Here is a 14757-nt window from a genome sequence, read left to right as displayed (position 1 = left end):
TTACAAATAAATTTATTAAAATTACACGTCATCACCACTCCACGCGTGTCACATCTACCGTCAGTTCACCTACGTCATAAGTTCGAATATACGTACATGGAAATCACGATTCTACCCCCTACCATCCATACCATACCTAAGTCGCGTTTGCAACTATCCCCTTTTGCGACAATGCGTCAATCATAAACACGACTTCTCCTTTCATCTGTAGAGAGAGCTATTGTTTTGTTTTCACAAACGCTTCGTAACGGCAAATCTTTATTTTACCTAAGGCGAACGACGGACGATAGGAGAAAGGGGGATATGGAGTTGGGGAGACAGATTTAAACCAAATACCGCTCTAGAAGACAACATCAACATACATACATAGATTCTCTCCCTAATTTTCTCTCCTCTCCCATCAGATCGGCCGCGTATCCATTTGATTTTTGCCGGATATTGAACGAATTTTCGTTTTGTAGTTCCGGATTTTATTGTTTCGAATTTTTTGCTCCAGTTTTTTGTTGGATTTATAGATATATTTATATTTGCAAACGAATAGGGATTGGGTAATTGTTTCTGGGAAGCGTGAATGCAATGATCTGATTGTTCCTGGAGGATTATTGAGGTTTCAGCTATGGGAATCCAATAATTTTGTGAGAATCTCGCTTTGAGAAGTTTTGAATGGCGTCGGCACAGGTATTGCGGAAGCAAGAGCATTTGGAAGCAGGGAAAAAGAAGGTAGTTGTTATTATTATTTTTATTATTTCCTTGAGTGGTGGGGTTTTTGGTTTTTGTTTAGGTAATTTTTAGTTCATTTACATGATTCATTTTATATGTGTTGGTTGCTTGGTTTTTCCATAGCGTGTTAGGGTTTTCTGTTTGTGTGTGTGAATCTTTAAGGAAGAAACTCTAAAGCAATGTGGATCGGATGATAGTTATAAAGTTCAGTTTTGTCGATTTATATCTAGATCTATTTGAAGATCCATTAGCGGGGTAATATTTTATGTAATTAATTTTTTGTTATCTTTAAAGTTCAAAAAAAATTTCTGACCCGATGTGACATGATAGCTACTTGCAAGTTCACGCAGCTATGCGTGTGTGACTTTAACTTGGTGGCTGCGTTGGTTTTGCTTCTGTTAACTGTTGGTTGATTTGTTTATTTTTTCTTACATTTACTTTGTGGGTTGAGTCATATGTTGTTACTTTGTACTCTCATTGTTATGTTAATCCAATAATTGCAGTTAGAGGAATTCCGCAAAAAGAAAGCTGCAGAGAAAGCAAAAAAGTCTTCCACCTCTAATTTACAGCGAGCTTCAGATGTCTCTCATTTCGAAACACAACCATCAGAAACTGAGCGTGCATTAAATACCAATTATAACTCTGCAGGTACTTCAGATGCACATGTGGAGGATCATGTTGAAAGTAAAACTGTTCCGAAGCTTGCTGATAAGGAATATGGCTTATCCATTGCAAGTGAATTTAGGTCTCCTAATGATAATGCTAGAACTTCAGTCTCTGCAAATAATCTTGACACTAATTCATCCGTGCAAGAGCATCCACACTTGAAGAATGAACACTACAAGGGAGATGACGCTTCTGTGGGTTTGGATAGATTTGGAAGCACGAAAGATGATGCTGGATCATCAGCTCAAGTTTCTTCCAGGGTTGGAAATGATCACTTTTTGGATCATAATGTATCTTCTAGTGGGGAAATCCATCCTTCTGGTTACACTAGTTACCCTCTGTTAGATACTCACCAGTCAAATAACACTTATGACCGCGAGAAGGATCTTTCACACACTAGAGCTGGTGACGCTACTGCGTTCAGTAAAGCCATTTCGGTCCAGAATGCTGCCACTAATTTCCTGCCAGATAAGATCAGTAGTAATAGCTATGCTAATAATCTAATGTCCTCGAGTTACCCAGGTAAAGTTTGTGTTTAATCACTATATGCAGTTTTATGCATTTATTTCCATTATCCCTGCCTCCTGCCCCTTTTCGAATAGTGTTTATTTTTTGTTTCGAGTCTACGTTATCAATGATGCATCGTTTTTGGATGATTTATTTTTCATTATACCTCGAAAGTACAGACCCTTCATTATGACATATATATATATATATATCTTAATCTCTGCATTTCTAGATATGGGGGACAATAGAGCTTCTGGTGCAAGTGGTCATACTCAGAACATGAATCAGTCATTTCCATTGCCATGGGACCATAGACAGGCAGATTATGATTCAGATGCCCAAAGCTCATCAAATTATCCACCACCATCGGTGCCTGCAGCTGGAAAGAGATCCCGTCCATCATTTCTTGATTCTATTAACATCCAGAAAGACCCAGTCTCTTCATCCCCTCCCCTTTTTGCAGCTGCAAAAAGTGATATTTCACACACCAAGGTTTATCCAGTGGATGGCTTGGGTTCATCAGTTTCTCAGAGATCTGCTAACTCTTCTGTTGCTTCTGGTGACGGTGTTGACTCTTTTAATCACACAATCGAAAATAAACATGACTTCTTTTCACAGAAGCAGAATGAAGACTTTGCTGCTTTGGAACAGGTTTCTTTACTGCATCTCTACTTACAAAAATTGTTTTGTTTTTTTCCCATTATAGATATTGTGTCGTCAATTCAATCTGGCCTCCTATTTTGGTTGCATAATACGCGTCTAAATCTAAATTACCAAGATTTTCTTTCTTTTATAGGGCTCTATAGATGGTCATTGAATCATTTCTTTTCCTGGGAAATTATATTCAGGAAATTATTTTATTTTACAGTATTCTCAACACAAGTTGTAAACCAACCATATAGCTTTATCTGGTTAACTTATTATAGGCCATAGTTTTTTATTTTCTATTTTACTATTTTCTGGTGATTTTGATTTGGATTTTGGAGACACTAAAAGTGTGAGTATTTTGGGTTGTGTTGATTATTTGGAACTAAGGAGCATATAATTTGTTTCTGTTAGTTACCCTTGCTTGTGTTGAGATATGATGTGAATATCTAGGTTTGGGTTACCTCCTGTTTTGAAAGAGCTTGTTTGGTTCACTTGCACCTGTTAAGGCATTTTATTTGGTTGCAGTACATTTATTGTTCATCACTTGACCAGTTCAATAGCTTGTGTGGTTCTATGATAAGGTTTAGGTTCATCACTAGTTCATATATTGGAAAGGGTAAGAGAAATGATGCAGTAAAAGGATATTAATTTAAATCACCCTTTGAACTTATGTTCACAAATCAAACAACAAATGACAAATCTAATATTACAAATCTTTTAAATTTGATAGTGCACATAATTGATGCTAAACCACTATCTTTTTGGTGTGTGTGTGTGTGTGTCCTTTTGTTTTTTCATCCTTGTTACATTATTCATTCTACAGTAAAAAAAACTTTACTCCCCTAAAAAACATTATATCCAATACTTATTTTGCATTGAAAACCTCAATGGGGCACTATTTATTTGTTTTTATTCTATTTTTAAGTTAGAAACGATTTTTCATTAGAGAAGTAGAAAAACACATTGAAGCTCTCAGTCCAACCTTGCCAGGTGAAAATTTTGCCTAAAAATTGTAAAAATTGTGCCCTGAATCTTTGATTTAAGGCAACAATAGGTTCAATTAGCTGCAGGTGTGTACTCCATTGTTGTTCCAATCGTTCTCTTTTTACATGTAGCCAAAGATCTTTCTTTGAGAAGCAACAATGTCATCTTGGACATGAGTGCATCAGGACCCTATTGTAGTGTTTTTGCTATTTTTCTATCATTAGACTATAAATGGGTTGTTAATAGTGTTAAGAAGAGTATTAAGGCACATGAGTCTGCATGTGATTTTTACCTTTTGGTAAGTTTTTAATTGTTAAGAAGTGTGAGAAAGTGATGCTGAGTTAAGTAGTAAGTCTTCTGTTAAAGTTACTGTTGCATTATTTTTATAATTTATACAATATCTATACTATTGCATATTGTTTAAGTATTTTCTTAATAAAGCCAATGTAACATAGAGTACGAATGGCATGAGCTCTAGTGCCATGGCATATCAATATTAGCCATTGTTGGGATATTTCATGTAATGAGCAAAGTTACTTTTTGGTTAATATGGTTTTAATGTGGATTGCTTCTTGATTCCCTTTCTACGGATAGAGTGAGGGGATTCATGAAGTTAAAACATTTTTTTATTTCACAATGAGGTGCCAGTTGCCACTTGCTGTATCTCTAAAATATGGAGGAAACATTTGTGACATTTTGTTAATGGAGATAATTGCACTTATTATGTGTTTAACTATGTCATTTCTTCTGTTGCAGCACATTGAAGATTTGACACAAGAGAAATTTTCATTGCAACGTGCTCTTGAAGCATCACGTACTTTGGCAGAGTCTTTGGCTTCTGAAAATTCGACTCTAACAGAAAGTTTTAATCAACAGGTTGGATATGATGTGACATGCTAGGCAATGTTGAATATTACTAACTTCATAGGGTATACTCACGCCTTAGTTGGAAGTTGTTGGAAGCTTTTCTGATGTTTGTCATGGTTATCTTAATTAAGGTATTTGGGGGGAAAGTATTCCAATTCAGATATGTATTTATTGATGAAAAGTAAGTTTGTGATACAATTGTCCATTTATCTGCCCTCACAACTCCAGAAAATTGTTCAGGAGGACAAGATAATCTATACTAATATTTGCAAGATTGGAACATATTATGTGTTTATCTACCTGTACATTGATACACTTTTCTTTGTTAAAAATAGACACGCACTCATATATAGTATTCCATGTGGCAGTTGTTAATCATTTGCTTGTGATCAATATATAACAATTAATTCCATACTAGATTTTCAACATTTAAGATGTCTCTTGATGCCATAAATATAACCTGTTCTTGTAGTTCTGTCCTATGTTCTGTTTAGGGCAAGTATATCAAAACTAGAATCCCGGGCATAATGTTACTGAATGTGTAAAGAGTAAAGGATTTCATTATATGTAAATTGGGAATTAGTTGGATAAAAAATTCATTTTGCATAACGAAAGAGGCATTTATGATATTGTTGTTTTTGAGATTATGATTTATTATTTATGATATTTGTAAGTGGTGTTTTGGATGCAATCATTCTTTCTACCTTTTGATTTTAAATGGTACCTACTTTATCCTTGTCTTGCTTTTTCTTTAGGGAGCTTTTGTCAACCAACTAAAATCTGAGTTGGAACAGTTGGAGCAAGAAATCAATGCCCGCTTGGTTAGTATTGATCCATGAGGCGCTATCTTTTCAGTTAATCATTTTCATGTTTTTATTCATTTTTCTACAGTAATATCTGGCTGGTGATGTTTTCAACGGTCATTTCGTATTTGTATGGGGATTCCAGTTATCATTTAATGATTCAATATTTAATTTCTTTAGTCCAAATGAAAAATATATCAACTTCTGATAAATTGAAGCGGACTCTAATGGATAAAATAGAGCCCACCATGAAAAGTTATATGCCCAAACACTAAATAGAAGTAAAAAAAAGTTGTTCAATATATAAGTTTGAAATTGCAACAACTTTATGAATTCAACATTCAGTTTACCAAAAAATTTCTTAGTTCCATAATTCAATGCCTATCTGTCTACTGTGCTCATCTTTTTGTTGTGTTGCCTTGCCATCGTGGAACATTTATATAGATCTGCATGTAGATTTGTTTATTTTTCTTAATTGTCAATATTGTAAGTTTCCTGTAGCAAGTTTAATGTTCGCTTCCTGATAACTATCACCATGCCTCACTTATATATATATATATATATTCCAATATTTGTAGGTGGAACTTGAAGCTGTAAAAAATGAATATGCTAATGCTCAGATGGAATGTAATGCAGCTGATGAACGAGCAAAGCTCTTGGCCTCTGAAGTTATCGGACTGGAAGAGAAGGTATCTTTTCTATTAACATATCTTTTCTGCATTGTAGGTGAATGATGTCAATGTGATAAAACTCATGAACTTTCTATGAAAAGATACTTGCAATCTACAATCATGGTAAATGTGGGTTGTTTGTATCGGAGAACATGGTTTTGGACTGGTAAACTTTTTACCCACCAAATAAGTTGTATATAGCTGTTTTTTCTATACTTTTCATTAAGTTTCCACGTGATTCCTTTTCTAATATTAAGAATGTATAATTTGATTATTGTTCGGTCAATTTGTGCCAATTAAATGCATTTGTGACTAAATAGATACTGTTTGATAAACAACTAGGCATACATATTGTCTTTATCCTCAAATAATACTACTACACCAATATTCAACCTACTAGGCTATGGAAGTCATATTTATCAACTAGAAAACTATACATTTGGTGTTTGAAAGGTATTTTATATATCATTGTTGTTTGCAAGCTTTCCAGTGGTGTTTGTCATCACTGGGCTGCTAATGACTGATTGCTACTATATCTTCAGATTCTTGATGGCCCTTGCTCTTTTGTGGAGATGATGAATATGTAATTCTTGTTTTCTAATATTTGTTGGTACTAATGCACATAGTCATGGACTTTATACAAGGTCACCATTCGTCTGCTTTCAATATTTCAGCATATAATGAAAATAAAAAGTAAATTGTGGGTTGGTGGCCATGTTTTCCTTGTAATTATCATTTGTTTTTTTTCTTTGCACTTCTACATCTTGTGAGTTTTAATAGTGATGTGCATCTCCCTCTCGCTAAAGTTTATAACTTGTTACAATGGCTTGTCTATTTTATGGTCATCTTTGTGGATACTTGTAGGCATTGCATTTGAGGTCTAATGAGCTAAAATTGGAGAGGCAATTGGAGAATGCTCAATCTGAAATTTCTTCCTACAGGTATTTGTCATTTCTCTCATGCTTAATAAAATGGGTTTGGTTTCATGATATACTTGTATGCTTTCACATTTTGTTTGTTCGTTGTCATTTGCTATGGTATGATCCTCAAAGTTAGGGTTAAATCACCAATGTTGTAACTGCTTCTGTTAATACTAAATTTAGATTGATTTTTAATGTTAATACCTAATGAGATATATTCAGATTGCCATCACTGATTTAATTTTACAGGAAAAAGATTTCAAGCCTTGAGAGAGATCGTCAAGATCTGCAATCAACCATTAATGCCTTGCAAGAAGGTAGGCTTATTTTATTATTTTTGGTTTATATTTGTTTTGTGGAATCAATGCATAGATCAGGATTATAAGGGCTGTGTGTATCTTCATTTATCTGTCATCTCCAAAATGCGTAGCATTCACCCCTCTATTATCTTGGATATATTCCTGTCATGTCTTCATTTTAAAATTCAAATTTAGAACACTTGCAATTTTTTTTACCTTTGTCTTTCCTTGTAATGCAATGTCAACAATGATAAGAATCCACTCTAATTAGACAAGATATAACATAAAATGCAACTTGCCTTCTAATTTCTAAATAAACCAGACACATCCTAGTTTGTATTTATTGTTCTCAATTTTCAGAAAAAAAAATGGTAATAATAAGAAAACCCAATACACAACATCCTAAACAAACTCATTCCTATTCAAACCCAACAGAAGAATCCCTTAAGCCATCAGTATTTTCGGGCAGAAGAAAGTGGATTCTATGGTTCGTTGTCTGGGTCAATAAATTGAAGACCTGCATTTTGGACATTCAAAATATTAAATGTTGTCTCTTATTTTGTTATGTGACGAAATTTCTGAGGTTACCTAGTGGGATGTTTTTGATTCGTACATCCTAGTAATTTCAGCAAATGACTTTTTAAAATTCTTTGTTCATTCAGAGAAGAAGCTATTGCAGTCCAAATTGCGAAAAACTTCATCTGGTGAAAATTTCATCAACTTCAATAAGGTATCAAATGCCAAAAAAGATATATCGACTTCCACAGATGATCTTGGTATGACATTCTTTCCAATTTGTTTACTCCTTTTTGGCTGCTTTGACCTTGTTTTATATAAAAAAATATATCTTAGAAGAGGGAACACTACTATCATATAGATGGATATTATACCTTTATCATGTATGGACAATAACTCTTGAGTGTCTGTGGCCTGTTGAAAGGTTTTACTTGCGGCATTTGGTGCCAGTCATTTCTCTTTTCAGATAATCCTATTTTATACTAGGCAAAAATTATGGATAATGGCATGTTCCTTCTACCAAATTTCATTGGTTCTGATATGTGTTACTATCTTGACTAACTGCATAGATGTCGATACCTCCACAGAATCTGCCGATCCAGAATATTTTGGTAATCCTGTGCCTACAGATGGAGCTTCAAGTTCTCTGATTTTACATGAAAGTATGAATGTCAACCTGGATGCTCAAAATATGGATGCTCAAAATATGGCCATTCCTTCTGACCAAATAAGAATGATTCAAAACATTAACACGTTACTTGCTGAGGTAAAGTTTAGAATTCTTGATGTTGATTCTCGTCATCAATTGCCTCCCACAGCATGTATCTGCTGAATCAAATGCTCTAGCATTTACTTGTAGAAGGCATAAATATAGATATAAATGCTTCAAATACAGTTGGCATTGGAGAAGGATCAGTTGGTGCAAGCGTTGTCTGAAGAGTCATCCCAAAACTCCAAACTTTTGGTAATTGTTATCTTTTGTTTTTCTTTCTGCTAGTGGCTTGTAAGAACCACAAAAAGATCTTATGATGTTATTATACATGGAGGCTGGATGTGGCCTTTCTATAGTCGTCTGTGATTTGAGTGCAAGCAATTGCATTAATACTATTCTATACTTTGCTGTGTGATGGATTTTAGATGAACATTTATGTCATCCAAGTTTTTATCTAGGACTGAGACGTTGGAAGGGTTTATAGGAGAAGTGGATGTTGGTATCAAAATATGTTGCCTTATGCACTAAGTTTTAATTTTATCTTTCTTAAAGATATACAGTTATAAAATGATTACCCATTCGCTCTTTAACTGAATTGCAAAAATTTTCCTGCCGAATCATTTGGTAGCAAATAAAACAAGAGAAAATATTCTCCCTTTTTCTGTTTTCTGATTATAATTTTAAGATTGAGAAAAGAGTTTGATTTAGAAAATGAGCACGTAACAGGACAATCATCTGTGATCCCCATTTGACATTGTTGATAATGGTATACCATAAAATCACAAATCTGTTTCGTCGTAATTTCCTTATTAATTAACCCTCTTAATTGCTTTTTGTGCAGGATAGTGAGATTTGCAATTACTAATCTTCATCTGTAGGTTCTTTATTGAATTTTATTTACCTTTGTACTTCTGTTTATGCTTAAAGGAGCGCAACAAAGAATTGACCCGGAAGCTTGAGGCTCAAACCCAGAGATTGGAACTCTTGACAGCAAAAAGTTTGGCAAATGATAATACTCAACCAAGACAACTGGATTTTCAAACTATGCATGAAAACAACATCACATATGCTGATGAAGGCGATGAGGTAAATTAGAAATTAGCGGATTAGGTAACTTCTTTCATATTCATCACAAATAAATGTGGTCCCCTCAATGGTAATAGCTTTTGTAAAAATCACGCTACTTGGAATGCCATACTCTGCACAGAAAACAAACCATGCATTTTATACTTTTCGTTTCATTGTTTCCGACCTTCAATACATTGGTCTTTTCCTCCTAACATATATTTATACATAGATATTATCATTGACTTGTAGATAAGGATATTTTTTGAAAACTGAATTCAGTAACAAACTTGTGTGGTTAAATTAGAGGAGACTTGAGGATTAGATACCTGACCTTTTCCTCTCATGATTATGATTATTGGTCTGCTTCTGTCGACTTTCCCCAAGCGGGCACGCTCTTTTTTGAGCTGTTTAATATCCCCCCCCCCCCCCCCCCCCCAGTTCTTCTGAATTTCTAGTAGTATTTAAGATCCTCTGTTTTTGATTATCTAATAATCACTTAATGAAAGTAAGGCAGCTGTACGTCATCATTATTTACATGGATTGAGTGTGTTGCACTTTTGTATCCTGCTTATGCTAAAAAACCATCATGTGCTATATTCAAGTTCTGAAACAGTCAATTGAACTGAACTGATACTTGTTCGACATTCCAAAAGTGTATATTATTATTATTATTATTATCCATTTCTTCTGATTTACATTTGTACTTGTTGGATCAGGTGGTGGAGAGGGTATTGGGATGGATCATGAAACTCTTCCCAGGAGGGTCGTCATCAAGACGGCGGCCTAGCAAGCATCTGTAGTTCTACAACAGGCAAGCATCCTTTGTCACTAAGGTCTTTGTTTTTCTCTCATCTCCATTTTTGGTGCCACATCGAAGCCAGATTGTACACTATGAGTGAGCTTATGTTAGCTCTATTCCTTCTTTCCCCGCAAGGGGGAATTAATATCCACTCATATATATATATATGCATACAGAGAGTGTGTGTTCGAATGAGAATGTGTTGGTTGTTATTATTCATTGCAAATTTTGCAATAGCAGCAGAGGAGACGGAAGGGGAAATGAAGTGTAATTAGAAAGACAAATTGTGTTAAAAGTAGGCGATTGATTGATTTTGTTTGTGTTATTTTTGTACTAAATGCATACATTCATACATACATACATACATACATACCTTAACTTGAGGGAGGATGTGCAGTGGAGAAGATGCCTTTTAATTTCAGGATAAGATGAAACTTGTGTTCTAATTTGAAATTAATTTTTTGGCTTTTTATGGATTGATTTTCTTTGTTTGGAATTGCAACTCATTCTTATTTGATTGATGTTATTGTTCTAATGTGGCATGTATTGTTTCATTGATTTGAAACTAATGTTGCTTGATTTCATTGCTTTTAAATTTAAGCTGTCAGCTTTTATTATTATTATTATTATTATTATTATTAATACCATTCGAAGGTTTGTATGTGAATTGATATTGCATACCCTATATGTGTCTCATATGGTAAAGGAACCATAAGATGCTCTATCGAGTTGAAAAAAAATTAGCGGAAATATCTTCTCAAAATTGCAAATAATTATTGGAGCTTTCTCATCCAATTTTTCTATATATTTTTACTTCAATACAGAAGTATACAACTGTTGGAAAAGTATATTAACCTTTACAAAACTCCACACATAATCCGAAGGAATCTTCTTGAATGCATTCAAAATCAATCAACCTCACCATAAATATATAACTTTTGTGACTCTTCATAGAGCTTTTAAGTTCATTTATATCAAAATATCTACTAATATTGAAAGAATTTCAATGTCTTAATCCATTGACATATTTTTTTCCTATCAACTCAATGTATTTATTGTCTAACATATCACTTGTATCTAAGTTCACGGTAAGTTTTGTTGATTGCATAAAACTTTGATATCTTTTAAAATATTAATGGCATTCTTACTTTTTAGTTTGATTCTCACGATATTACATAAAATGTTATCAAACAAATTCTTTTTAATTTGTAATGTGACATTGTGTCGAATCAAATGAAATTTTCAATATAAAAAATCCCAAAAAGACAGTTATGTGCATCCACCTTGATTAATACCATATTCATGGGTCATTCCATGAGAATCGTCTATGGCACTATTAAACGGGCATATTTGATTTCATATTTCATCTTTATCTTTCCTATGAGACAGGAATATACTTTCAACAAAGTGTTTTTGGATTATTTATTATCTTGTTCATAACCATGATTAGGAGGTAAAATTGTCAATTGTAATCAAAGTGGTTAACTTTCTCTTGCTTTCTCTACCATAGTGCCATTTTTTAGAAGTTTATAACCTTTGTAGTCTATAGGTTAATGGTAAACATCTCAATCGTGTAAAATAAATTTTTCTGTTGAGGCTTACTTCCCTTAGGTGCTTTATAATGTGCCAAAGAAAAATTACAACAATCCTGTAATTATCTTTCTTTCAAAACAACATACAACCATTTCTACACCAATCAAATTAACAATCGGTAACCCCAATTTGCGTATTAATTTCTTTGTTGCATAATAATTTGATGGCAACTTATGATCTAAATGTAACATCTTACCTATATTTTGTAATAAATTATTGAAGCAATTTTGAGTACTATTGTAATTAGCCTTAATGTTCACTAAACGGCCAACTGCATATAATTGAAAATTTATCTTGTAGTCATTCCAAAAAAATAATGATCAATTACATAAAATATATATATATAAATGTGTACTATTATTAGGTTTTAAAAACCTAGCACCTGTAGAGGATCTATTTTCATTCAAACTTGTATCTCTTTGAGAGCAAAGAGAGTGACGGTGAGAGTATTATTGATGGTTTTCTCACATTAATACAAGTTTTTTTTCTCAAACAAAAACAAATTACACTTTTAATGACTCTTTAATGGAAGCCAAAAAAATTAAAATTCTTCTCCAAGACCGGTGAAGCAGAAGCCACACTCAGACTTCTTCTCTTTCCACCTTTCTCACAAAAATAATAAATACACTTTCTCTTTCATCATTTTTATCATTTTTCAATATAATGATAGCAAACATAATTAAAAAGTCATTGTGTGATAAATTGTTTTATTGGCTTGAATTCAAATTCAATGACACATAAGATAAATTAAGACTTTTTTTATTACTACCATTATTGGCCAAAATTTATTGATGCCCCAATAATGTAATGCAACATTCTTTGCTTTCAATTTGAGTGATGATGATTCCTTGATGATGGTCCGAGTCAATCATTGATCACAAAGTTTTTTTGTGGTCTATCATTATTTTTTTTATTCTCTTAATATATTCAATTGTAATAATTTTCTTTCATGCCTTTTTTATATAGGTGTTGGAATGTTTTGAAAGTTTTAGAAAATCAAATATTAAATGAAATATTTTTTGGGAAATTTAATATTCGAATGGTTTTCACAAGATGGAATTACGGTGAGTGATAAATAGGTTAATTGAATGATAAAATATAAATTTTCAAATCATATCGTTTAACAATGTCTGAACCGATCCATGAACTTTCAGATTGGACAATCAACTAGAAGAATTTAAAAACACTCTAGTCATATTGATTAGATAAACTTGATCATATTTGTGATTTTCTAATAATGTTGTTACCTTAATTAAGAATTTATATATTTTGGTTTCTTAATTATGGTTGATTCTTTAATTATAATTGTTTTCTTTCTTAAATTCATAACTAAGGTTCTTATAATTAGTTTATTGAAATAGCATTTAAATAGATCTAAATTCTTAAATCTTTTGATCAAGTTTTTCCCTCCCAAATGTTGAAGCTTTCTCTCCTATTATTTTTATTTCTACCGATTATATTACTCTAATCTTGTTCATTGTTTTGTTGTTTCAATATGCTTAATAGTTATTTTATCTTTGGGAACAATACAGATATACTTGAGCACTACTATTCAAATTAGTCATGTATATGTGAGATAAAAATTGGTCGTTCTTTATCATACTGGAGAAGTTACAAAAATTCACCCACTTAAACTTTCAAACTTAGAAAGACAAGATGTTTTTTTCTCTAACAATGCTGGTTTGGGCATCTTTCTACTTGGAAACCTCCTTATTGATGCCAAAGAAGAAGCACCCCTTCCGAGTAGAAGAATACTAGCAATGGATTTCAACAAAAGTTTTTTGTGCTTAAATTTAATTTTAAATACCTTTTAATATCCACAATTTATATCCTCATATTTTTTACTAATCAACATAAAATAGTTTAATTACCAATTAAAGAATAATTAATTAATATTTATAAATTTTTCTCCCTTCTATCTTCATAATGTTTCTCTGTTTTTCTTTTCTTACTAATATATATATATATATATATTTAAGTTTATATTATTATTATTATACTTTATTTTCTTTTTGCATTAATTTATATTAATAGTATATAACATACTATTAATATGAAATATAAATTGTGAATACCTATTTTAAGTAGTTGTTTACCAAATACAGTAAAGATATTCTATATATTTTGAATGAAATGCAAGAATATATTTTTGCAATTCATCTATTTGTATTTTCAATTTTGTTTTGTTTTGATAGTATGCAATTTATGAAAGGTTAAATTGCACCAATAATTTTAGGGATTTAAAAATTAAAATTCTAAAATTTATTCGCGCATTTAAGTCAAATACCGTTACATAAAACCACGAGAAAATTTTATCGTAGTCTTAGAAATATAGGAAATTTGGAACAATTTCATGAAACCACATGTGAATTTAGTACAATTTAGCCTTTATGAAAAATAAGTATGTTTTATTCTTAAAAGACAACACCTTAAATACATTTTTTGATTAGAAAGATAAAATAAAATTCAAAATACTCTAAAAACATAATCGTTAAACAAGCACGCCCTACAAGATGTAATAGTCGTTCAAACGTTCAGAACAATCAATCTTATAAAACACAGCAAACATGCCCTGACCTGACCTAACGAAAACTTGAGTAAATTGCAACAATCAATTCTACTATTCAAATTAAATCAAATCAGTTGTTTTTCAATATAATGGTAACAAATCAGTAGAGAGGAATCAAATTTAGAATCAGTATTATTTTGTTGGTTGAAACAAAGTAGAACTACTTCATAAATTAAATTAAAATAAATGACAAAAGAAATCAATTTTTCTAAAGATCACAGTGAAAGCAATAGAAAACTACCTAATCAATTAAAAATATTTTTATATTTGTATAATTTTTTTTTCCAAATGTTCTTCTATTAGTATTATAAAATATTAATGGAATTATTTTTGCAATTTTTACTATGTTTTGATATAATAATTAATATTCAAAAAATCAATACGCAAAAAATAAACGGAACCCTTAGAGGCGGAT

General features: G+C 32.1%; 1 protein-coding gene across 2 annotated transcripts; it reads left to right on the top strand.

The window, feature by feature from the left end:
* Positions 1 to 221: 221 nt before the first annotated feature.
* LOC127249117 (protein BLISTER) lies at positions 222 to 10626 on the top strand. 2 transcript variants are annotated; one of them, XM_051271760.1, is made up of 13 exons: positions 222 to 720; positions 1224 to 1908; positions 2126 to 2544; positions 4282 to 4401; positions 5148 to 5213; positions 5774 to 5884; positions 6731 to 6807; positions 7036 to 7103; positions 7748 to 7861; positions 8171 to 8367; positions 8497 to 8565; positions 9241 to 9399; positions 10098 to 10626. In XM_051271760.1, the coding sequence occupies exons 1-13, from the start codon at positions 664 to 666 to the stop codon at positions 10179 to 10181; spliced, it is 2226 nt and encodes a 741-aa protein (XP_051127717.1). In that variant the 5' UTR covers positions 222 to 663; the 3' UTR covers positions 10182 to 10626. The 2 variants fall into 2 exon arrangements, with proteins under 2 accessions (XP_051127717.1, XP_051127718.1); XM_051271761.1 differs by having other exon boundaries at positions 223 to 720; positions 8189 to 8367.
* The last annotated feature ends 4131 nt before the right edge of the window (positions 10627 to 14757 follow it).

Source organism: Andrographis paniculata, unplaced genomic scaffold (genome assembly GCF_009805555.1).
Source record: "Andrographis paniculata isolate CXL003 unplaced genomic scaffold, ASM980555v1 Contig35END, whole genome shotgun sequence".
Lineage (NCBI taxonomy): Eukaryota > Viridiplantae > Streptophyta > Magnoliopsida > Lamiales > Acanthaceae > Andrographis > Andrographis paniculata.
This window is presented reverse-complemented; position numbering and strand designations above follow the sequence as displayed.